General features: G+C 32.5%; 1 protein-coding gene across 1 annotated transcript in view; it reads left to right on the top strand.

Annotated features, from left to right (window-relative positions):
- Positions 1-751: 751 nt before the first annotated feature.
- The window catches only part of LOC140447781 (juvenile hormone esterase-like), a 30,218-nt gene continuing 3,388 nt past the window's right edge, over positions 752-27,581 (top strand). Inside the window, exons 1-5 of the mRNA XM_072540638.1 lie at positions 752-959; positions 14,785-14,922; positions 15,160-15,693; positions 18,411-18,749; positions 24,686-24,833. Of these exons, the coding sequence (XP_072396739.1) occupies positions 825-959; positions 14,785-14,922; positions 15,160-15,693; positions 18,411-18,749; positions 24,686-24,833 (1,294 nt within the window). The 5' untranslated portion in view covers positions 752-824. The remainder of the gene's footprint in view (positions 960-14,784; positions 14,923-15,159; positions 15,694-18,410; positions 18,750-24,685; positions 24,834-27,581) is intronic.

Genomic DNA, 27,581 nt, shown 5'->3' with positions numbered 1-27,581 from the left:
GAGAGATCCGTTTTATAGTGACTATACTTACTTCCGTTGCTAAAGAAGCACGCTCTTGAACTTTTTTAAAATCTTTAACATGCGGATTTTACATCGCTTCTCTCTGCATAAAAATAATTACATTTGCTATTACCTCCCTCGTTTGTCCAGACAAGACTTTGCCTTCTAATTTTGAATGAAAATCCATGTTTATAATTTAAAATACTTAACAATAATTATTTAAAAAGTCAAATCTATTGTAATATGATATTTCTTTAACACACAGTAACTTTAAATATAAGTAAAATAAAAAAAACTTTGTCGCAGACTCTACAAGTACCTTGCACTTCGAAGGGCCAAGAAATAATAAGGACGAATTGTGTTGTGGTCGGATGCGCATCGTGGGTGCCACCAATTCCTGACTGGCCAATAATAATACGCACTATACTATCACAAAATACCGATCTGTGTAAACTGTCTACAAATATGATAGTACTATCAGTATCACTCTCTTGATAGCACTCTCGTGAGAGCACTATCATCGTGCAAATGGGACTTTAACTTTCTTTTAGGACGTATAACAAAGACTTCAATCTTTTTTACAGGAAGTTTCAGAAGTAGGTAAACACAATTTTTTACATTCCAAAAAATCTTAAGCCGCCTCTGTTCTAATTATTGCCTTATCAGGAATATCCCACAATGGTTTTGTTTCAGGTAGTTTGTTATTTACAAATTATTTATATATAAATAGTAACGATTTTACAGTATTCATGTCAAATCATAATATTCGCACTTGCAAAGATTTTTTTGTTTTTAGTGTACGTAAAAAAACCTGAAATTGAAACATGGCGTCTCCAGTTGTAGCTGTCTGTGATGGAAAACTTAAAGGGTTTCAAAAGAAGAATCTAAACGGTGATAGTTTTTATGCATTTTTGGGGATACCGTTTGGAAAAGCGCCGATTGGAGATCTTCGATTTAAGGTAACTAGTATTATCATCATCTAGGTCTAGGGTGTTTGTTGTAGGGATTAAGCTTAGGAAAAAGGCTTTGGTCTTTTAATGTGTTTTGTATTGGTAATTACTCTTTATCGCATATTTATTACGGGCGACGACGAACTCCTCCACGCTACCCAGATTTTAATGGGTTCAGTTTTATAGTAGGATTAAAAGCGACTACAAACTGCCCCACGCTACCTAAGTACTTAGATAATATTTTTATGAACATATATAGTTTTCATTTTACTTTATTGTATTCAAGAAGGAACCCAATTCCCAAAGCATGAGCGAAAATTTTAAATGATTGAATAATGAAACTATAACAATATAATCGAATAAAGTCTATTTATAAATCTACATTAACTTATATAAAATAACAAAAACTACAGTTAAATAATAACAATGTTTAATTCTAATGTCTGATTAGTGACTAAAATAAGCAAAAGTGAACACTATATTTTAGATTTTAAAAGTTAGCTGCCTAATAATTGCAAACTGACTTAATGAAGTCTAATTTAGTAATGTTTTAATTAACGTAATATTCATTTAGCCTATTTTCAATAAAATCAACTTCTCTTTTTGCCGTTTTATCAAGTTTTTTTGAATCTATGTGCAGTTCTAATTTTCACATATACTTCTGCGTCAAAATTTAAATATGTCAGGATGTGATTTATAAAAACATGCGTTAAATTTGGAGTAAAATGATTCACATGCGTTTGTAGTAAATATAAGAGATGATGAATTTGAAGCTCACATGTAAGGTGGAAATGCTGAATCTTCCGTTAAATAATTATCAACTAGGTAATCAGAAAATTGCAAAACTCTGTCATCTTCTGGCATAATATTAAAAAGTTCATTAGAAAAAAGTCACCAACATCATTTGGATCTAAATAAGGAATGCCGAAAAACAATTTTAAATATTTTCCAATAACAGTTTGATTTTTATATTCTGGGGACAAACCTAAATTTTGAATTTTTCGGTACCAATTTTTTGTTAAATGAAATTTGCAACAAAAAATAATAATGTCGGGCCACACTAACTTGGCTGCATTTTAAATTGCTATTTCAAAATCAGAAATTATTCGCTTCGGCTTGAAATTTAAATTAAAATCTGTACTTATTATTATTATCAAAAGTACTTTTATACGATTGCTGTGATGTATTTGTTGACAAACAAAATACTAGAGGAACATAAAAACCATTTTTGTACCCATGTATAGTAAACATCTGACAAAAATATTTAAATCAGTATTGAAAAGTTCCACCGACATACAAAAAATCAACATTATACAAAAAGTATACGATTTGTGAAACAACTAAAAATTGCGAAAATATTTTTCGTAGATAATAAAAAGTTTTTAAATTTAACTTTACTAACACTTGTAAAACTTCTTTCTGTGACTTGGGCAATTATGGTGTGGATTTTCGTCTTGCAGCATAGATATTTCTTCGAACGCAAGAAATGTCTTTCGTCGTCAGCGGTAAATTGCTGAAATTTTCCTTCCTCAATTCCTTAAGGACAATCGTTAAAGGTCTTTCACATGTATCTTCTACAGCTTTCCTCTTTGTAGAATTATTAAAAATTTGCCTGTCAACGTGGATATCTGAAGCATGATTATACTCCTCCGATGCTTTTTCAAGACACCCTTTTTGATGCATCGTGATCTAACTTTTCCATCTTGGAGATATGAGGCTTTGAATATTTATATTCATTAATTATTAATAAAAGTTCTCCCCTTTGACTAAACATAGTCGTTGGATTCGCTATTTAAAAGCTAAACACTAACGGACAAAAACTATACCGTAATACTTGCAACTGAAGTGAATAACAGAAAATATTTATATTCTTACTTTCAACTATAATCAAATTTGGAATTTTCGGTCATTAAGACTTAATCCCCAACTTTCCTAGCGATGGGCCAGCAGGTACTTAAGATTAATGGGCTCAGGTAGTTTGTGGGGCAGTTAGATAATGCCGTTTATAACTTCCTATAAGACTTTTTTTCTATAAAAAGTTTTTTTGATCTTTATAATTAATATAAAAAATACTCTTAAAGTATTGTTTTTTATAAGAAGCTCTGAAGATGGCATATTAAATGGTGGATGTACTTAGCTGATTTTAATAAAAAATTTACATACCATCAAGTTTTTAAAAACATACACCTCTTGTCAGTGTGACATAAATTTTATAAGTATGTATAATACATACATACAATATGTATTATACAAGTCATACCGTCCTATTCCAATTTAGAATTATATCTGTATCTCTTAATTTATTAAATTCCAAGTACTTTAATAAAGATATTTATTTTAATAATGGATAAATTAAATTTGGTTATTAAAAGAAGATGACGATCTAAAAGGTGAACCCCGTATGTAGAATCTGTTTTTTTATTATTGAAAGCTCTGTTTTGTTCTGCTATGTATTCGTTAAAGGTTCTACCAGTTTGACCGATGTAAGTTTTTGGGCAGTCACCACATGTAATTTGTATTTTGCTTTTTTTGCTTTTTCATTTGGCTCTTGCTGTTCTTAATATATTTGCTTAACTTATTGTTTGTTCTGGAAGCTGGTGATATTCTTTTCTTTTTTATGTGTTTGGTTATATTTTTTGATATCATGTTGTATATATTATCAAGAAAAAGTTACTGGGTTTTTTTCCTGGTGATGTAAAGACTAATTTCAGGTCTGTATTATGCAGTTTTTGTTTTAAAATTGTGTTATTGTGTATACGGTAAATCCATTGTTTACTGATATTTGCTTAATGATATTTTATTTAATTTTTTGACATGGGAATTTCTGTTAATCTATGTATTAAGCTATAGTAGGCTGCTAATTTATGTTGTGTAGGATACAGTGATGAATTGTATACTGTTGTATCAATATGGCTAGTTTTATTAAATACGGAGAACTTTTTTCTTTTAAAGACAAGATCTTAAAAATTTACGGATTCATTATGTTCTATTTCCATTGTAATTTCAATATGACTATGGAGTAAATCAATATAAGATAAGAAATGGTATTTTTCGTACGCAATAGTTTTTTTTGTAGTCAAATAATTATTTATTTATTTTATCCTCTTTGCACTTTATTGTTTTCATTCCTTTTTAACGCTACATTCCAAATTTTCTCCTTGACAGGTGTGCTAGTTAATGCTGCATATGTTCAGCTCTTACGTTTTTTTTTGAGGACCAACTTTTGGCAGAGGTCTTATATCGATAGGGATGACAGGTAGAACTTTAGCATGGGATGAGTCTGGTTGGTATGGTCCTGGTTGGTTGACATGGTTGAGTTGGCATTAATTGAGATGGTTGATGTCATAGCTAACAGGCAGAATTTCGGCATGGGATGAACCTGGTAGGTTGGACTGCGATAATCCTGGTTGATATGGTCCTGATTAATTGGTATGAGAAGATCCTAGTTGGTTGGCATAATACGACGGTTCAGGTTCATCGAGATGCTGAGGCTCTTCAAGTTTTCCAGCACAGGTTTTCTTATAACATTTCCGATGTCAATCGACTTATTCAAAGATCGGTTGGTTGGCTGTACATTTGTTACTGATTTAGGTGATGCTGTTTTCACTAAACTTGGGATGTCATAAACTGAGATTGTGTTGCCAGGATGAGATTTCATCCATACACACATGACATCGTTGAAAAATTTCTCTAATGGACCAAAAACGGCAACGTTCACTGGTTAAAGTCTATTTGTTGCGTGGGGAGGGAACTAAATAACAGTAATGCCATGCTCTGTACAATAGTTAAGAACTTCGATATAAATATGAGCACTATGGTTATCTAACAAACCTAAAACCGGTGACTTCTTTGAGCAACTTACTTTTTTTACAATATTCTTTATACAAAACAAGAAGTTAGGGGCTGTTATCCAGCCATTTGAGTTGTCAGTGCCGCAAAAATCTACTGGCCCATCACGTACATACTGCTCTTTGTAAAGCCTATATGGAAAACAAACATGGGAGGAACTTAGTTATCCTCTGCAGTATTAACAAGAACCATAGTAACATTGGTCACCTCTCAGCTTAAGTAATACCACCAACTATTTCCCCCCCTTTTGTCGCTATGATTTTTACCGGATTTTGGACAGTCTCAGTCCCTGTCTCCTCTATATTCCAAATATCATAATCTGTAAAATGGTTTTGACCTAACAATAATTCTAGGCTTTGAAAAAAGGGCCCGACATTGTGCTTGTTAAAACTTGTATTTTGACTTAAGCTAGTAGCCTCAGGAAGTCTAATAGACACATTATTGTAATGTTTTACTGGCTTGTTTTAATGCTACACAATTCTCAGGCACTAGAACTTTGTTCGCTATAGCAAATTCAAAAGCTAAACTTTTTATTTTTTTTTGGTTTAATACTATAAAATATTTTTGCTACCTGAATAGTATATTCACAGATTTTTTCTTGTTGTGAAAATATCGTTTGATGCCTTTTGAAACCCATTTTTACCGCTCCATCTGGTTTGGTTTGTTGTTTTATTTAAATCTAAGTAAGAACATCCTGTTAACACTATATTCAGCTTCTTGCCTTAAACTTCATGATCCAGACATAACATCTAACGAGTCTGACTTGTAACTGTCTATATTACTTCAACCACGTTCTGTTTTTCTTCTATAATTTCTCACCGTTACGGGTAACAAACATATAAACACGCATAAAAATTTATAAGGGTATGTTGTGACACTTTCACAATGTGCCCCAAACCTATCATCACATCTATCCCCACCGTACGCCATTTTACATAATACCACTTGCACATACCTCATCACATCGTATACTACTTAATACTAGAAATGAATAAACAGGCTATTTATTAAAACTAAAATAAGTATCTTACGTTGTGGTTTGAAAGTGAAATCACAACTCAAAGACAATAGCAAAACGTTACTTTGTTACAAAGAGATGATATAAAATGTTATAAAGTGGGAAAAAAGCAGAACATCACAAGCAAACTACACAAGCAGACCGAGGCCATGCCGAAGAAGAATTCTGAGAAACCAGGTCATAACTAGCCCCGGTCTACCCTACACAAATATAAAAATCAGTTATCTTTGTACAAATTACGAATTCAAATCTATTTTATAACCAATAATTGAAATAATTTTTTACTAAGCATTGGAATTAGTTACAGATGTCTAATTGTTGCAAACAATTTTTCTCTATAAAACGTTATTACGATTGATAGATATGGTTAGTTTTAATTGGGTGGTTATAGGTTACAATTACGTTAAATAATTTACTTGGAAAACATGCAAATGTAAATTACTATAAAATTTCTATTCCGTTGCAAAGTTTCTAATGCGTAATACTTTATATTTTGCTTAATAAAGAACTAAAAATATTAAAATATACAAAGGACGTATCACAAAATAAACATGGGAGCAAATAGAATAAAAATCCACATATATGGGACTTCTTCTTTCTAGGAACTACTTTTACCCTTTGTGGATATTGAAGGCATCATTATTGTTTTAAGTTATCATCTATCAACATCTTCCAGTTCATCTAGCCTTTTCACAAGAATACAAAATTAACGAAATGTATTATCATCATCATCATCTTTGGCTCGACAATTCTTTGTGGATCCTTGTCCGCTCTAAGATTAGTCACCATTCTGTTCGGTTTCTGGCAACGTGTTGCCATATTCTGATCTCTAGTATCCCTAAGTCGGTCTCAACTCCATCTAACCACCTACTTCGCAGTCGGCCTATCTTCCTCTTCCTATAGGTGTTCCTGCCATTATCTTTTTAGCAATCATGTTTTCAGGCATTCGTATTATGTGTCCAGCCATCTTAGTCGCTGTGTTTTAATTAACGTTAGGACATCTGGTTCATTAAAGAGTTTGTATAACTCGAAATTAAATCTTTTGCGCCACTGCCATTGATCGTTTATAGCTTCAAATATTTTGTTGAGCATCTTACGCTCGAATATTCCCAGAAGTCTTTCATCCTTATGCGTTAGTGTCCATGTTTCCGCCCCGTATGTGAGAACTGGCCTCAGCGGTGTTTCGTATATAATAATTTTAGTTTCTGTTTGGATACTTCTTAAGTAGAATTGATTTTAGAGTCCATAGTATGCCACATTTGTAGGGTTTATTTGTCTTTTGATTTCTTCGCTTGTTTTATTGGTAGTATTTACTAGCGGACCAAGGAATGTAAAGCTGTTAACACGTTCAAAGATATGACTTTTAAAGGCTGTTTCTCGTTCCTTATTTGCTATAGGATCCTTAGTAACCAACATGTACTTGGTTTTGTCTTCGTTGATGACTAGACCGACCTGTTTTGCCACCGTTTTCAATTCTAGGAAATATTGCTCAACATCACGCTTGCTACGCCCTATGATATCAATGTCATTAGCGTATGCTAAGATTTGTATCGATCTGTTGTAAATAGTACTGCCGTCTTTAATTGGTATATCTCGGACTGCCTGTCCCAAGGCAACCTTAAATAGGATGCAAGCCACGGTATCCCCTTGTTTAAGTCCATCCTTTATCTCAAAGAATCGAGAATTTCCTCCCCATATCCTAACGCTGGCTTTTGAGTTAGATATTGTCATTCTTGTTAATCGGATAAGTTTTTCTGGTATACCAAACTTACGCATTGATTGGTATAGTACTGTTCTATTGGCACTGTTGTATGTGGCCTTGAAGTCGACGAATAGGTGATGTTAAATTTTAATGTTTTTTCAAGGATCTGCCTTATTAAATAAATCAGGTAAATTGTTGATGTTTCTGGAGTAAATCCGGCCTGGTATTTTCCAACTATGCCAACTGTGTAAACTTGTAGCCTTTTCTAGAAAATATTTGCTAGTATTTTGTAAGCAGTTGTTAACAGGGTTATAACTCTGTAGCTGTCACACAGGAGCTGATCGCCTTGTTTATGTAACGGGCATATCATGCCTTGAGACCATTCACAGGGCATGGTCTCATTTTGCCAGACAAGAAGTAAAAGTTTATGCAGCGCTTGTAGCAGGGCGTTGCCACCATTCTTGTAGAGCTTACTATAAATTTGATGAGTTTCTGGTGCTTTATTATTTCTAAGGTTTTTAATGGCATGGTCAACCACTTTAGTGATAGGTGATCTTCTGTTTGGATTGAATAGATTTCAATCATTTCGATCTGTTACGGTATTATCTGCTTTTTCAATATAATGGCCGTTGAATTTAAACCCATCGGTTGAAGATTGGAGTCATATCTCTTCGGATATTTCCTTCACTTTCTTTACAGCTCCCTGTTCTTGGTTTAAACTCTTTATACATTTTGTTTAAATTTCTGTAGAACTTTCGAGTTTCTTTTTGATTTCTTCTATATGTTTTCTAATTGCTCTTCTTCAAATTGCCTTTTTTTTCTTATGTGTAATCATTTTTCTTCCCTTCTTAGGGTCCGGTATTCCTTCTTTGCTCTTATGGTGCATCTAGTTTAATTTGTGATTAGTTATGCTTTATTTTTGTTTTCTGTTGCTTCTTGGTACTCCTCGTCAAACCATTCATTTTGTCTAACTGGTTTGGTTTCCCCAATATTTCCGATGCCTTCTCAGTTATTGTACTTCTACGTTTTGTCCACAATTCCTCCACATTTTGCTTTGCTTTCAGGCTCAATATTTCCTCATCCAGTTGTCCCTATACTACTAATAAAATGTATCGTCGGTAAAAATCAACTACTTTTGTTATAATTTTTCAAGAACCTGACCACTACCAAGCCAACTGTTTTGCTTCTTATGGTAAAAAATTGCTATCCATATGCTCTTGAAGATTAGATTTCAATCTTCTTAACTCCAAAATAATATCTGTCGCTATTGCTATTTTTTCCATGAGAAGCACAGTCTTGTTAAAATTATTTTATTATCCATACACAAACCCAAAATATAATTCCCGAACAGTTTCTTTTTGAAAACGAAAGTATAATTTAAGTTCTTTGGATATATTTATATTTCTTCAATTGCCGGCAACAAAGATTAAAATTTGGTACTACGAAGTTGAATTAGGTTTTTATATTCCACATCTACAAATTCACAGAATTCCTTTAACTAAGTTAGGTACTTGAACTGCGTAGATATGAAAATATTTAGATATTTTCACCAGCGGTGCCTCAATTTTGATTGACAAACCATTCACAGTATTTTGAGGTAATGTGCACCACATCCATTCCTTACAATGTCCACACCGAGTTATTGTTTGAGTCTACTATAAATATTGTTTTGTCCTCTTCTGTGTACACTTCCAAAATTTGTATTACAATGATCGTCACAAAATGCAGCTACTTATTTGTACAATATCATGATGCACTGTTATATTTTCAGTCAATATTTCCGATGTCTTAGACCGTGAATAGACTCAAAATACAGTAGTTTCACATGTGGACATTTTACCTTCATTTTACATTTTCTCACATTTTACCTTCCAAAAGTAAAAAGTATCTAACAATAATAGGAGCAAGTTGTATGTGTTTTTATTTGAAGTTTCATTGGTAACACTTATAAAAAGAACCTTCCACAAATCGGTACCAGTTAATTAATCCTGGTTAAACCGAGACGTATGGTAAGCCTAACCATAACCTACAACTCATTGGTAACCGGGGAAATTTTACAAAAAATTTGATAAGGTTGTCAGTTTTTTGCGAAAATAAAATCAATTCCCTTACATATATTATACATACTATAAATAAACAAAGTTGCGCGCTACTCGTGCGTCCAATAAAATTGTTATAACTTTTTGATCATTTAATTTGGAAATCTGAAACTTTTCAAAAAACTTCTTTAAATATTATATTTGATTGTAGAATTGCTTAAAAAAGAAGATTTATTTGAACCACAGGTTTGTGGGGCAGAAAAAATATCTGACGAGTAGGATACGACTTTTCAAAAAATTTCCATTTTGCTTGTAATGAACAGTAAGAGTTCGGATACATCTCGTTTTTTGCGGAACTATTTGTAGTATATCATGCCAAAATTAGAAATTTAAATACATAAAATAAGCCAAGATATTGCTAGTTAAATATAAAATTATATTAAAATTATAAAATCAACAGTTAAATCACAATTGAAAATAAAAAGGTAGTGCTGGTAGCCTTTTTGAATATGGAGGAGGCTTTTGACAAAACTTCGATAGCATCCATAACCAAATTATATATATATATATATATATATATATATATATATATATATATATATATATATATATATATATATATATATATATAACCAAGAGGCAAAGGAGTCGAGGACATATATTTGAACTGGATAGAATCTATGCTCAGAAATATAGTGGTAAATACCAATATCCTTGGAGGGACCATGTAGGCCCGGGTTGACAGATGATGTCCACAAGGAGTAGTTCTGCCTCACTGCTGTGAAATCTAGTGATAGATAAACTAACAGAAACTTTTAAAGCAAATGGTCATAAAATAATTGGATATTCAGATGTTTTGGTAACCATCTCGCAAGGAAAGTACAATACGGTAGTCAGTGACTGCATGAATGAGATCCTAAAACTAGTGAGACAGTGGACTTATAGAGAGGGACTAAATATTCTTCTTCTTGATATGCCTATCCGTTACAAATTTTGGCGATCATCATGGCAATCTTATCTGCAGCAGCGCGGAAAAGCTGCACAGATGTTGTATTGAACCAGATTCTAAGGTTCTTTAACCAAGATGTTCTTCTTCTTCCTGGACCTCGTTTTCCAAATATTTTTCCTTGCAGGATGGCTTGAAGGAGAGTATATCTGGATTCATTTTGCATAATATGTCCGAAGAACTGTAACTTTCGAGATTTGATGGTGGTCAGTACTTCTCGATTCTTATTCATTCTTCTGAGGACCTCCTCATTTGTGACTCGGTCAGTTCACGGGATTTTAAGCATTCTCCGATATAGCCACATCTTAAATGCTTCCAGTTTTCTGCACATATCTTCGTTGAAGGTCCACGATTCAACACCATAAAAAAGGACAGAGAAGACGTAGCATCGCAGCATTCTTACTTTTGTATCAAGAGAGAGGTTGTGACTCTTAAAGAAGGCCCCCATCCGATTAAAGGACTAAATATAAGGCCCTATAAATCCACCATTTTTGCCTTTACAAGCAGACGGAAATTAGAGGGATTAGATCCTCTAAAGCTGCAGGGACAAGTAATTCAGCCAAAGAAAGAGGTAACGTATTTTGGGATTATACTAGAATTAGCGAAAGCTTTGCCTTGGGTAGGAACTGCATCATTTCTCAAGGGGAGATTGAAGCGATACTGCAATGTGCAAAACAAAAAATAAGAAAAATCTTAAATAACAGCAGATCCATATGTTGTCTGACAGTCAAGCGTTACTAAAGGCACTGGCGTGTCAGGAAGTGACGTCTAGTAGCTAGGTGTGGGACTGCATTAAATAACTGAATGAACTGGGAGACCAAAACAAGGTTAAGCTTGTCTGGGTACCAGGACATCAGGACATCGAAGGCAATAAAAAAGCAGATCAACTTTCAAAAAAAGTATTAAATAAACCGGCTGTAAATCTGGCAATACCAAAGACTGAAATTCGTAGGCCTGTAGAGAACCGAATCAGAGAAAGTCATAAGCGATATTGAAAGAAAATCACAGAACAAACACATTGAAAAATCTTCACGGGTGAACCATGTACAAAAAGAAGAGGGGAACTGCTTCGTATGGGCAAGGACAAACTGATAACGATAACAGGAATGTTGACCCTGCATGCACCAGTAAGAGAATTTCTTAATAGGATGTGCATTTACAATGAAGAATTTAACTGCAGTCTCTGTGATAAGGAACTAAAAACTGTGAAATATGTATTATGCGATTATTAGGCACTGGACCGTAAAAGACAAACACCGTATGGGCAACCAAAAAAAAAACAATGATATATTTATGACACACAAAGCAAAAGACCTATAATTATAAATTTCCTTTATTGGTTGATACCCGTCTAAAAATTATGGATTTGGCAGAAGCTTATCGTAAGCTAAATAAATATTGATAAACCATCTTGGTACTTAACATTAATAAAATTGAGCTAGGTAATTAAAAATATCAGCTTTAACATTTGATACTAGCGTCTGTAAGTTTTAATAATTTTTAATAATAACTAGACTTCGGCAAATATGCAAATAAAAATGTAGAAAATATGCGCATAAATATGCACGTGTTTACCCGAAATTATGCAAATATTTTACAAAATATGCATACAAATAAATAAAAAAATCGTAAAATAGTAACAATTTTATTTAAAAAAAAAGTGTACATAACTAAATATTTCCTACTATTCATTAAGATTTACATTTATTTTAAGTAACTACATCATTTTTAAGTATGAATAAACTTATTTAGAATTATGGTAACAATAAATGACCAAGTGGTGTTCAAAATTTTCTAACAAAAACTTATGGCTTCTGTCTGAGTACATATATTTATATATGGAAAAACTTCGTTCAACATCAACTGATGTAACGGGAGCGTTTTTCAAACTAACCAAAACATTTGGTTCTAAATTAATTGTTTCCGAAATATTTCCAGCTAGAACACTGACTACTTCAGAAAGAATATGGTAACCTTTATTTTTTTCCATAGTAGCTTCAAATTTTTTTAAAATATCTTTTCCAATATTACCTCTAACGTTCCGACAACATGACGCAAATTCTTTTATTAATGCTGTACTTTCGAACAATGACAGTTTTGGTGATTCTAACTGAGTAATTGTTTTTTGAACAAAACTAAAATTTGATTTTATAAATGAAAGTTCTTGTTGAAGCAAGTTACTCTGAAAAGTTTGTTTAGAATCCAAAAGAGATTGGGAACTTTCATCTGTTAACGTATCAATTATGTTCTTTATTTTAACAAAATGATCTGCATAAAAATTAGCTGCTTCTAACCATGTTCCCCATCGCGTTAAAATAGGTTGTGGTGGAAGAGGAATGTTAGTTAGCATTTCTTTATAAAGTTGAATTCTTATAGGAGATTTAAGAAATACTTTTTTGACACTGGATATCATGGTATTTACAAGAGAAAACTTTGTTCGTATTTCCTCTGCAACTCTGTTTAATCCATGCGCTACACAAGTAACATGTATTAAATCTGGGAAAAATTTTTTCATATAAATGAGCAATATACTTTCCTGAGGAATCAGTGGTTTCGTCTACAGATATGTAAAAATAATTATCTGCAATTTCTTCCTTAATATTAATTAACACCGACGAGTATAGCCCGTTCACATTATTTCTTCTTAGAGACCGATCACTTGGAACATTAAGTTTGCAATATTTTTTTAGAAACGAACTAAAATTTACATTTGCTAATTTTGAAAGCGGTATGTTTGCAGACACTAATGCGCGACACAAGTCTTCATTAAAAGTTTCTTGCTCATCTAATTTTTTTGAAGTAGATTGGAAACATTTAGCCATTGAAGTTTGATGTTTTCCTCCTATTTTTCCTTTTTTTGCAATGTGTGAAGCAGTTCTCACATGTTGGTCTATCTGAAATTTCTTCTCACATGCTATCTATAAATAAAAATAAAAACCTTTATTTTAACCCAACCTTTAAAATATAAAAATATACAAGGTGTTTTTGGTTAATCAAATAACTGGTTTGGAAAAAAAACACTCGCTAAGTGTTTTAAATGCAGTATTAATCCACAAATTAGTTTTTGTTACTAACCATTAGCACATCATATAACTTATTTTAAAATTCAACAAAAGTTTTTTTTTTGTTAATTCAATTACAATAAAAATAATTGTGTTTTAGAATAGCTGACTTCATAAAAAAAAGTAAAGGTGAAAAATTTTTCTAAATACACACCATTGTATTGTACCATGGACAATTTTTTCTCACTAAAGGAAGCTATTTTTCATTTAAAAACAACCTACGAGTACTAAATTTCAAGTAAATACGTTTATTGGTTTTAAAGTTATTGTTGTTATTAACTAAAAGAATTTAATTTTTTTTAATTTTAACACCCTGTATCTCGAAAAATAAATAAGTTTGACCCCTCATTAACTATATCGTTTTGTTCAATTTTTCGAGAAGTATCTACAGTCAAACATTGTAAGTGTCATTTGGAAACACCCTGTATGTATGAAATATTAGATATTTAATAGAAAATATTAGATACTTACAATTTTGCCACAGACTGAACAGTAGATTTTTCCCATATCCATAGACAGCTCTTTATAAGGTTTAATCCAAGTTGAAGCACTGGTTGTTTTAGGCATTATAAAATCACAATCTTCTTTTTTGTTACGCACAACGAGTGTTTACGCTTTGAATATCAAAACAAAAATGATTTACAAATCTGAGCATCAAATTAGAAATGTTTAGGTACCTAATTCAATAAACTGGGAGATTTTGGAAAATCCCTAAATTAGGAACAAAACTATTAGCCGTTTACCTGCTGTTAAGATACAATAAATTGTAGATAGATTTGGGGATTAGATCATAAAATGCAAATGAGCGAACCCTTAGCGATTATCCAATAACTGAATGCCTCAGTGACCGAGACTTTCTAAGAATGTTGAGGGCTACTTAAATTGATCTTCTTTGAAATTGTAAATGTTTTGTACCTGTAGAGATTACGTACTTAGATCATTTCTTGATTAAAATGACTACAAAATTTTATACAAGAATTGAAATAAATTGGTATGTTTAAAAATTTTCAAATACAGTATAAAAATCTGAACTTTTATGCACTTTATGTAAACTTTTATACAAATATGCCAAAATATGAAATATTTGCATAAAATATGCACAATATGCAAAATATGCAATATGCATATTTGCCGAAGTCTAATAATAACTTTTTTAAGGCTCCAGAACCAGCTGTTCCATGGCAGGGAGTTCGAAATGCTACAGTCGATGGAGATTCGAGTTATCAAAGAAATGATTTTACTGGGAAAATTGAAGGATCAGAAGATTGTTTAAATCTTAGTGTATATACGAAAACGGTAAATACGTTTTTTCATGAATATTATTTTTTAAATGTTCCATTCATCTGAAGTGTCGCCTTCTTATAGTCAGTTTTTCTTTATTATCACTTAATTTGACATTTCCAAGGATGCTTAAATAAGTGACCTCACAAAAAATATATTGTTATTTAAAAAAAAATCTGCTTAAGTAAGTGACTTCACAAAAAATATATTGTTATTCTAAAAAAAATAATTATGTTTATGTATTTTTAACAGTTGCCATCGGGATGCAACAAGCTCAAGCCTGTTATGGTTTGGATTTATGGAGGTTCCTTCCTAAGCGGTAGCAACAAAAGTAATCTGTATGGACCAGAACATTTAATGATTGAAGACATCGTGCTAGTTTCTGTAAACTATCGCCTCGGTTTCTTGGGATTTCTGCATTTGGACGATACCACCTTAGACGTCCACGGTAATGCTGGCATAAAAGACCAACAACTAGCATTAAAATGGGTGCAAAAAAATATTAGGAGCTTTAACGGAGATCCTAATAACGTTACAATATTTGGAGAAAGTGCTGGTAGTGAATCTGTACATCTTCACATTGTTTCCCCTTCTTCGAAAGGGCTTTTCCATAAAGCTATTTTGCAAAGTGGTTGTCTTTTAAATCCTTGGGCTTATTCAAAAGATTATGGACTAGAGTTTGCTAAAAAATTCAAGGAAAATGTTACAACAGAGAAGGAAGCTTTGGAGGTTTTGAAGAAAGTGCCCGTTGATAAGATATTTGAAGAACAAGAAAAGTTTTATGCGGTAAGTAAAAGTCCTAAAAAAGTAAGTAAAAAAATATTAGCTGACATATAGTTTTTCGTCTTGTATATTTCTTGACTTTATTCTACTGCTACTTATCTAATGCAAATGCCTCAATATTGGGTAGATATTAGGTATCTCTCTTCTGTTGCTCATATGTTTCATATTTTTTGATGATCTCATGAGTATCTGTCATTACCTGTGTTTTTTTAATTCTGTTTATGTGTTACTTTATTTTGCTTAAACTAGTTTTACATTTGCTCTCTTTATTTGTTTTTTTTTAGTTGCCTTTCCTGTTTTTTAGAGATCTAGAATTTTCTTAAAATAAGATTCTGAAAACTAAATTTACAAAAATTGCGAAAAGGATATAAATCCAGAACAATTTGGTTTTGAGAAGGGCATGGGAACCCGAAAGGTCTTAATAAGTTTTATTATGCTCATGCAAAACTAATAAAAAATATGTATACTTGTGTTTCATAGATTAGGAATTGGCCTTTAAACACGAAAAATTAACCGAATGTTTACAATAAAAGAACACCGATTCCTATAATATAAACCTAATACGTGAACTCTATTGGGCCCAAAATACCTTTGTTCGAAGGAAAATATTGAGATCAAAATATTCCAAAGGGGAGTTAGACAAGCTAGCATACTCTCTTAATTTCTATTCAATGTGTACTCAGAAGAGATGTTTGCACAAGCTCTTGATGAGGCACAAGAAGTTATTAAAGTCAACGGAAAAATTGATAATACCATCCGATATAAAGACGATACAATATTAATTGCCAGAGGCAAACAAGAACCACAAAACACAAAAGACAACAAACAAAATGGTAATCGCGAAAAACAATACTCTAAACATTTACATATTATTAAATTACGAACTAATTAAATAAGTTAAAAAGTTAAAATACCTAGGATTATGGATATGTGACAAATTAGGCTGGGAACTAGAAGTCAAATGTAGTACACACTAGGGCAGAAACGAATTTCTAAAAATGGGATCATTTTACACCAACCGAAATCTTGATCTAACTCTGCAATATCGCATTAAAAATGTATTTGCATGTGTGTAAATAAGATATCTATATTCACAATATCCTACTACATGGCATGAAAGCGTGAACGTTGAAAATTAGCTTGCTATATAGTTCAGTTTACCGAATGCTGCCCAAGCTAATTTTCTTCTTCTTTTTATTTCTTCAGTTTGAATTTCACTATTTAGTATTATTTTTTGTCCTAAGTATATATATTCTTCAACTTTTTCTATAACTTTATCCTTTATTATTGTCACGGTGTCTTCGGAGTGCATGACTTTTGTTTTGTTTAAATTAATTTTCATTCCTATTTTAGAAGATTCGGTATGTAGTTCTAAAAGCATGGTTTGCATTTCTAGTAGGTCAGTAGCTATCAGGATTATGTCATCTGCAAATCGTAGATTACTGAGGTAGCGGCCATTGATGTTTATTCCCTTATATTTCCAATTTAGGTTTTTAAAAACGTCCTTCAAAACTAAGGTGAACAGTTTGAGCGATAAAGATTCTCCCTGTTTGACTCCCCTGTTTAATGGTACAGGGTTCGTGTGTTCATTTTCATTTAGGTAGTATGTAGCTGTAGCTTGGTTCATAGTTTCTTTTATTAAGTTAATATATCTGCTGTCTTTTCTACAATTTTGCATTGCGTTTATTACGGCCGTGTGTTCTATGGTATCGAAAGCTTTTTCGTAGTCTACAAATGCTAGGAAAACTGGAAACTTGTATTCGTTACATTTTTCTATTAATATTTTTGTGGTTAACAGGTGATCGGAAGTTGAATAGCCTTTTCTAAAACCTGCCTGTTCATATGGTTGGTATTCGTCTAATTTCCTTGTTAGTCGAGTAGTTATGACTTTGGTGAGTATTTTAAACAGGTGTGACAGTAGGCTGATGGGTCTGTAGTTTTCCAATTTTCGACTATCACCTTTTTTGTGTAATAAGATTATTTTAGTGTTGTCCCAGCTCTTAGGGACTTTGCCCTGATGTGAACAACTGTCCACAAGCTTAGTTACAATTGGAATTAATTCCTTACCTTCTTCTAATCGATTACAAATTGATTGTAAGTAGTAAATTGATGAGATGAAGAACCGTTATTTCATGACGCTACCCGTGAGCCCTTCTCATGAAGTTAGTTTTGTGACGTTTGCCTCAACATTTTACTATATGAAAAGAAGTAATACAACGCCAGTATAGAACTTCGCTTTAAAAATAAAAATCTATCCATAAAAATTGTATCATAGAAATTATAAAATTAAAAAGAATTCTTTTTGTAAAGCGAAGAAATGAACATAAAAAAAACCTTTCGTAAAACTTAGAATAGGAAATTAATAAAATATGATAAAAAGACATAGATGAAAACGACTGGAGAGGTAAACGACGTGCAACTTCAATGTAGGAATTGACAAAGGTAGAAGGTGATTGAAGGTATTTAAGCAGTTTATAGGTAAGCATATTTATAAGGGTGAGGTAGAATTTAGAAAAGTCGCTTTGCTCATTTTATAGAGAAAGGTCCGTGTTCAAAAATAAAACTGTAACTCTATATGAAAGAAACGCTAATCCGAATTTATCAGTGCGGTTGTTACTTGATATATCAGAAATATATTATATATTTCTACTATTTACTTAGTTTTTAAACAATTATTAGTTTTTTGTAGTTATTTTTGAAAAAAGAATTTATACTTTTAGTCACGAAGCACCACCGATGTCATAGCTCCTAATATAGAAAAACCAAACAAATCAGCAGTAATAACATCTCATCCTGTAGAACTAATTACCAGAGGACAATATAATAAAGTTCCTATTATAATAGGTTACAATAATCGTGAAGGATTATATGTAGAAGTAATTAGAAGACTGGTCGCTGCTGCCGAAAATAAGTCACCAGACGAAGAAAAACCTGAAGATTTTGATTTAAAACTATTTTTATTACCAGGATTAAGCGAAGATGATCCCAAAAATAAACTTATTTTAAAGACTATTAGAGAAACTTATTTGCAAGGACCAATAGCTCAAGACAAATTTTGGGTAAGTTATTATTTATTAAAATTTTTATTTTGTTATTCCTTTTCTGAATATTTTCTGCTATTTTTAGCCTTGGGATAGAACCCTATCTCCTCTTTTATTCACACTTTTCTACTTATCGTAAATACTTTCATTTAGTTCTTGTTTTTACCATTTTTAAACTTATTTTTTTATTTGATTTAACCAGTTTATTTTTTGTTATTTTTTTCAATTTTTCTGTTATTCTCCTTAAAATTTTAGATTGCTTTTTTCTTATATTTCCTTAACACCTTAATGAATTTTTAGTTTATTTTATATGCATATATGTATTTTTCTATATGATCGACCATATTTGGCGAAGAGATCATAGATCACACTATTCTCATTTTTTGGAATTGACAAACGAAATTCATGCTCTTGTTAAATGAATAAAAAATGACCACTAAACATGTTTTTTAAATAAAATGGAGCATAATTTTTTATGGTCAACAAACGGACAAATTTTTTGTGTGGGAAGGAGGTGGTAAATCTTCATATAAGGAAGTGACCCGCTGCGGATGATATAGCTTGTATTATATTAAGGGTGGAAGAGGCCATTCGCACGTCTCCACAAACACATCCGTTGCTTCCTGTCCAAACTAAATTCCACCTTCTCATGAGGACTACTTTTGCGGTAGGTTCCATCGAGACCGTCACATCACATGAATAGCCTGTCTTCTCTTTCTCTCTCTCTCTCTCTCTCTTTCTCAATTTCTTCCTCTTTCTTTTCTCTGTTACAAATTTCTTCTTGAAAATCGTCTTGCTTTTTTTAATTCGAATTAATGCATTCAGTATTACTTTGCTTTCGGTGTTTCCCTTGCTTGCTACCTACATTACTCTATTTGCACTTGCCGTACCTACCTTCGTGTGTAATTATTTTCTGTCCTCGTTAAACATTCTGCACTCAAATATACAGTGCCGGACGTGTCAGCAACTCCACAGTAGGTGCAGTTTTTATCCGTAACATTCCCCATCCTTTCCAGGTAAGCTCTGAAGCAGGCTTGTCCTGTTAGCTACTAGGTGAAAAAGTAATAAGTGTCGATGTGGCTGTACTTCATCCATTCTGCGATATTTGGAATTAATACCCTCGTCCAAGCACCCTATGCTCATTTGTTCATTCTTTGTGCCACTCCGTTATGCTCATATTCCTAGCTAATATTTTCTTATACCCATCGTTCCCGACGGTTCCTGCTCTTTTCTTCATTAGCAGATGGATGGATAACACACCTTCAACCACTTATATGGCCACCGTTGATATTATTCCGTATACACGTGATGCCCTGAGTGGTGCCCATATTCCAAATATCTTCTTCTTCACGTGCCATCTCCGCGACGGAGGTTGGCAATCATCATGGCTATTCTGATCTTAGATGCTGCTGCTCTGAATAGTTCAATAGATGTGCATCCGTACCATTCCCTCAAGTTACGCAACCATGAGATTCTTCTTCTTCCTACACTTCTCTTGCCCTGGATTTTCCCTTGTATAATCAATTGAAGTAGGTTGTATCTCTCATTACGCATAACATGCCCCAGGTATTGCAGCTTTCGTGTCTTGATGGTTTCCAATACTTCCATTCTTTTGTTGATTCTTCTCATGACTTCGTTGTTTGTTACATGCTCGGTCCATGATATCTTCAGGATTCTTCTATACACCCACATTTCAAATGCTTCCAACTTTTTAGCAGTCGACGCGTTAAGTGTCCATGCTTCTATCCCATAAAGCAGTGTCGAGAATATATAGCACCTTGCCAGCCTAACTCTCAAGTCCAATTTTAGTTCTCTTGCACAAAGTACCTTTCTCATTTTATTGAAGTTTGTACGTGCTTTCTCTATTCGAACTTTGATTTCTTTGGAGTAATCGTTTGTGTGATTAATTATTGTGCCAAGATAGTGGTAGTTTTCAACTTGTTCTAAAGCACTACCGTTAATTGTCAGGCTTTCACCATTATTTTGGGTTTTTGATATTCTCATAAATTTGGTTTTCTTGGTGTTTATTGATAATCCATATTCCTCTCCATACTCAACTATCTTGTTCATTAGCTTTTGGAGGTCTCGGAGGTTGTCTGTTATTATGATAGTATCGTCCGCATATCTAATGTTGTTAATTGGTGTTCCATTGACCTTGATTCCTGCTGTTTCTCCCTCAAGAGCTCTTTTCATAATTTCTTCAGAGTATGCATTGAATAGTAGTGGTGACAATACACACCCCTGTCGCACTCCTCTTTTAACTTCGAACTCTTCTGATGTGTGTTCATTAATGCGTACGTGTGCCTGCTGTTTATAATATAGATTTGTTATAAATCGAAGGTCATTGTGTTCCAAATATACGAAAAAGAAATACATGGATTACACAGGCCGAATTTCTTTTTCATTAAATACTTTAATAGGTGTCCTATAGTAAATGAGATGTGCTGATCACGAATCTGTACTTAGTTTTTCTCCAGCACATCATGTTTTCAAGATAAGTGTTGTTGAAATTTTTCATAGAACTGCCAAAAATACTGAGAAAATATTTATTAAAACTTTATTAAATACACTGCAAAATTGAGTTGTTCTTAACAAAAGAATTCAATATAACCTACGTTAGACAATATTTGATTTTTTTTTACTAAAACCGTTGTTTTTTTTTTATGAAAACTGCTTTTTGTGGTCTTGTTTTCATGGATTTTTGTGATCGAGTCTCTCTTCAAGGTCCAGCAGTAATCAGCCATCATCTTCCTTGGTAACATCTCTCCATCTTCTTTATACCTTAATGGAACCTATCTTCCTACTCCTCGCTGACAGCTCCAAGATTTTTGGGAAAATAGTCAACGTGATATTCCAGAAAATGAAATTTGACGCTCATATTGCATCCCAGTTTTTATAATTTTAGACCATGTTGGCTACAATTTCTTTATAGTTTGGAGACTTATTGTTTCCAACGAAACCGTCTACGACTTCTACGAAAGAACGTCATGCTTTCTGCATTGTATTCTGGAACAATCTGTCCAATTTTTAAGTTCGAATTTGAGAACCTCCCAAAATTCCTTCTTTAAATTAAGCTTTAGAAAGTGCGGGAAATTTGTCGCCCAGATATTTAAAGCAGTTATTTTGTTTATCTAATGCTTTGACAAACTGTTTTATCAATCCTAACTTTATGTGAAGAGGAGGCCAAAGAACTAATTTGGGGTCAACTAGTAAAGCATGTTGCACGTTTTTCTGTTCTGGTACAAGTCTTTCTCTAAGTGGCCACTCTTTCTTAACGTAATGTAAATTTCGTGTTTGACTGTAGTACCACTCGCACAAAAAAACATGAATAGTTTGTGAATTCAGACACTGAGGCACAAGTATTACCATTGTGGAACAAGAAGCCCTTTAGACTTCTCTTAAAAGAATCAAGAAATAACCTCAGTTTCATGAATACTTTAGGAATATTATGACAATATACCAGTGAGCCCTCTTGAGAAAATATTCCGCGCACTTTTTTTCACAATGCCTACACTAGGTACCTGGAGCCAATAGATTTTTATTTTTCAGTCGTGATCCTAAGATTTGTGCAGCATCCGTCCATAGGCTTAAGTATTTTACTAAGTCATTTAGTTCAGCTTGGATAAATTTTTGAAGTTGGTCTATCTCAGGATAAAATTCGTCTTTATTGGTTTTTTCGTCTGAACTTTTATCTGATGATCGCTGTTGGATGGTGTGAAAATAAGGTGGAGGAATAAGGATTTCTGGTTCATGAGATATAGGTAGTTTAGCAGAAGGTAAATCAGGATATTGATCTTTTGTGTTTATTTTTTGAATTGAAACATTTGATATCGTAGGAGCAACAGTAGCAGTCGTCTCCATGGTTTTTTGGTTCCCTTTCTACCATAGAAATACCATTACGTGTACCTTTTGTTTATTTTCGACACACTGAAAGCACATTTTGTGTGGAGCCTAAAGTTTGTCCTGATCACCAAGCTTTACACCGAAGTAAGCGTGATAAGATTTCTTTATAAAGTCTGTTATATGTCGTTAATGCTTTCCTATTGTTAAATCAACACATACGTAACAAAATATATCAGGACTGTTCTTATCCTTTCTTCATGACATTAGGGCTCGATAAACACTCATAAAACAAAATACAACTCGATGATGCTACAACTAACGGTAACTAACTCCATTTACGCAATACACAACTGCCGATCGGCAGTGTTGCCATTTAAATGAAATTAACATAATGTATTAAAATATTTTCTATCGATCTATTTTAAACAAATAATTTTAATGCAATTGACGTGATGAGCTTAAACCGAATTCATATTCAGAATAAGCGCACCCGTATTAGCTAAGGACACATGTCAAACTCAAAACACCAAAAATCATGTCGGCCTATGTTATCTATTTAAAAAAGTTGCATACAGAGATAAATAAAGTTTGAACTAGAAACATTAGATATAATTAATAATTGAGGAGTTGCTACAAATACGCAGAAAGTTCAAAAATGCTGTAAAAAAATAGAAAACTAGCGAAATAATCATACTTTTTAAAAAAGGCAATAAAAATCCACAAGGAACTATAAATTTGGTAAATATCACCTTAAAACTTGCCTCTAAAATTTTGTACAAACGAATAAATTAGAAGATAAGCTTAGCAGATAAACAAAATTTTCGAACTGAAAGATCGTGTATAGATATAGTATTCGTTATAACGCAAATTACCAAGATATTATTAAAGTATAATAGACTATGTTTCTACGTATGGTTGACATGAAGAAAACATCCAATAGAGTAAGATTTGAAGATGTAATACATTTTAGGCATAATAGACAAATTTTGGTGTTGTATACCAAAATATTAAGATAGAAGTCAGAATATATAAGGAATTTACGGAACGTATAGACAAAGACAACATAATTAACGGAATAAGCCCTACGTGTTAAAATTTTTTTATAGATATAAAGTCATCAAAATCTTCCACATAGAAAACGTACCTATACAGTATGGGTGACAAATAAATCAGAATACTCTGTTAGGTAGACAACGTAATATTATTCGTAGCTCAAGATGAAAATAATCTATAAAGGCTATTCTACAAATTTCACACAAAGGAAAAAATATTTAATACGAATATTGCACTATCCAGCTATAGAGATAAATATGAAGAATGAAGTGAAGGATTAAGTGAAAAATCAAATAGACTGACAGTATGACTTAATTAAACTCTTTAGTAAATTCAAAATATTAACACTGATATGAATTTAAGAATTTAAAAATTCATTATAAAACCAATAATAACTTATGCGTCAGAAGTAATACCCAAAACAGAACACAAAGGTTATTGGAAATGGAGGGGATATGAATACTGAGAATTGCAGCAAATACTTGAGATACCGAAAGAGTAGTGATAATATAAAGAGAAAATAAAACGTATAGAGATTAAACGAGTGCATAAAGACCAGAATTGTCACAATGAAAAAAATAGGTCACCAAATAATAGAGTAATATATGAAGAATGAAAGGAGTGATATAATAGTGTGAGATTTAATGATAGAATATAATTTTAAAAGTAATTAATTTTATTGTGTAAATTAAACTGAAGCTATAATTAAAAATAAATAGCTATTTATAAAATAATACCTAGTTAAAATATGAATGTTAGGGAAATAAATCTTCTATTCATATTCCGTAATAACTTTTACAGCAACTAAGACATTAGTTTCTTGAGAGCTTCAAGATGTTGTTAAAATTTATAAACAGCGAAACCGGTAGCCCAATCATTTTTCAATTTCAATAAAAACCTATTACGGATTGTGAACAGAAGACTTATTTCCTTAAAATTCATGAATATGTGCTCACACCAGCAATTCATGATTAGTTAAAATATACAATGTGTTTTAATTACAATTTTTTTAAAGTAAAAATGATTATATTACTTATATACATAAAATGTTTTTTTAGTTGCCCACAGACTATTACTTTGTGGCTGGAATTATTGCAGCAACAAACTTGCATGTCGACACCTCCCACTGTCCGATCTATTTGTACAGGATATCACTAGATGCTGGGTTAAACCTGCTGAAGAAATTTGCAAAAGTACCCAATCCAGGTATGTAGTAAGCTTTTCTAAATATACTTAGAACATAGAGGTTTATAAAAATCATTTTGACTATTTTCTAATTTAACAATTAATTATTTCACTTCTGTGAAGTTCACACAGAGTTTTTTCTTTAATATTCTATTATTCGCAACCATTTAATTCTACTATCCATCCACTAAAGAAGTAATCATATATAATACGTATATCAGATTATTATATATATTTACTGGCTGATCTTGCTTGGCAAATCCTGTAATATATTTCTTCATTACTCCCTGCTTTTTTTGAAGGTTCCAGTTGATTTTAAAGTTCCCATTTCAATTTGTAGGCTTTCTTGTGATTTTCTTGCAACTAAGTACTTGGTTTTTTGTATATTCATTGTGGGGTCATACTTGTTGAATTCCTCTTCCAGTTTTCTAAGCATATAGTATATCTAAGCCATTACTCTTGTTTCAGCTAGAATGGCTTGGTCGTCAGCGAAATTTATCGTGTTCATTTGCGAAAATGTATTATTTCGTCTTCGAATAAAATGTTATATTCATATTGCAGAACTTTCTTCTTCACACTTCACACAGAGCGCCTCATTTGGATATACATATTTAAAAGGGTGTAGGTGCTACATAACAGCCTTGCTTTAGATCCTTACTTATAATAGGAATTTCTCTAGAATTTTTGCTGTTGTACTGTTTTGATATATCTTTTGTTTATTTTCTGTTTTTCCATTGCATTCCTGTTTTTCCAGATTTGTTTTTGTTATTAAAATTTTTGGTTAGGTATATATTTTTCAGAATTTGTACAATAATTTTTATTTAAAACGATTTCCGGTGCGAAATGTCAAACATTAGGTAACTAAAAATGTGATTTTCATTACAACCAATAATTTTGGCTAAATCTCATATCAGCATAATATTTAAACTTGTGGGCTGTTTTAGTCATTTTATTAGTATACCTTGTTTTATTGAATCTATTGATCTCGCTTCTTTTTTATTTGTCCACAGAGTTTTTACCGTTTGTTAGGCATTTCTTAATTCTGTTAATCCTATATATTTATTAAGCTGTTTACGTTTACTTTACCAGGAATTATTTTTTGCCTTAGTTACTATATTTGTTACTTCTCTGTTGCATCTTGCATATGTTCGTCTACAGTCCAGATTATTTGTTTGCAGCCAATTTTGATATGCTTGTTTCTTGTTGTGTACGTTATAATCGATGTCATTTGTCTACCACAATGAAGTATTCTTTTTATTTCTTGGGATCGTGCTAAGAGCTTCATTGACTTGATAGTTATTCTAGTAGGTAGGTATTCTGATATGATATCTCTTGGTAGGTACTCTGGGCTGAGAAGTTAACTAGGTTTTTTTAATTTTTGACTGAGCCTTATTATTAATCTGGCTTTACAACTTCACGTGAGTCTTAGCCTCCTCAAGAATTTCTCTCCAGTCGTCCATATCCATTGGCTTCTTCCGTCAAGCACGTATTCCCATATTTCTCATATCTTCATCGATATTATCAAATAACCTTGTTTTAGGTCTTTCTCTTTTTCTTTGACTAATAAGTCTAGCAAGGAGCGTTTTTTTAGCTAGGTAGTTTTTGTTCCATCTGTGTTGCATGCCCAAACTATCTCAGACGCTCTATTTTTATATCTAGTTCCTGGTATATTATATAAAGTTCAAAGTTAAGTCGTCTTCTCAACACTTCATTGTTATTCACCGCTCCGTAGATTCGACTTGGTTCTTATCTTTTAAAACATCCTAATATGTTTTAATTACCTTTTGTTAGATTTAAGGTCTCTGAACCATAAGTATACTACTTCGATGACGTCGTTTTCTATAACAAGCGGTCCACTTGGCTTGGATACTGTCACAAAGACCCATATGTTAGGTATTAATCCTCCTCCTTTCGCACCCGGTTTAAGACCGGCAAGGTCAAGCACGTATTCCCATATTTCTCATATCTTCATCGATATTATCAAATAACCTTGTTTTAGGTCTTTCTCTTTTTCTTTGACTAATAAGTCTAGCAAGGAGCGTTTTTTTAGCTAGGTAGTTTTTGTTCCATCTGTGTTGCATGCCCAAACTATCTCAGACGCTCTATTTTTATATCTAGTTCCTGGTATATTATATAAAGTTCAAAGTTAAGTCGTCTTCTCCACACTTCATTGTTATTCACCGCTCCGTAGATTCGACTTGGTTCTTATCTTTTAAAACATCCTAATATGTTTTAATTACCTTTTGTTAGATTTAAGGTCTCTGAACCATAAGTATACTACTTCGATGACGTCGTTTTCTATAACAAGCGGTCCACTTGGCTTGGATAGTGTCACAAAGACCCATATGTTAGGTATTAATCCTCCTCCTTTCGCACCCGGTTTAAGACCGGCAAGGCAAGAATAAAGTTAAAAATGGATATATTTGGCAGCTTTATAGTTACCATCTAGTAGAAATATTCAACACAAAGCAAGAGTTTTCATTTAGTAATGTTATACATAAATAATTAATCTGTGCATTTTCTTTTTGGAAAACAAAGACAAAAACGGAGAACGAAGACCTACAGCAAGCCTACAGAAGATGTCCCAGAAATGACACTAAGATTGTGTAAGGTAATATGAATGCAAGAATAAGACGAGAGCGAGTTTTTATGCACACCATAGAAAGGCATAGCCTACACAATTGACAGTGATAATGCATAACGACTGACAAACTTGTCTCATCATTGTCTAGTAATCTTAACATTCAGAAATAAAATTTTAAACATCAC

Source organism: Diabrotica undecimpunctata, chromosome 8, assembly GCF_040954645.1.
Source record: "Diabrotica undecimpunctata isolate CICGRU chromosome 8, icDiaUnde3, whole genome shotgun sequence".
Classification (NCBI taxonomy): Eukaryota; Metazoa; Arthropoda; class Insecta; order Coleoptera; family Chrysomelidae; genus Diabrotica; species Diabrotica undecimpunctata.
Note: the sequence above shows the minus strand (reverse complement) of the source record. Positions and strands in the feature narration are given on the sequence as shown.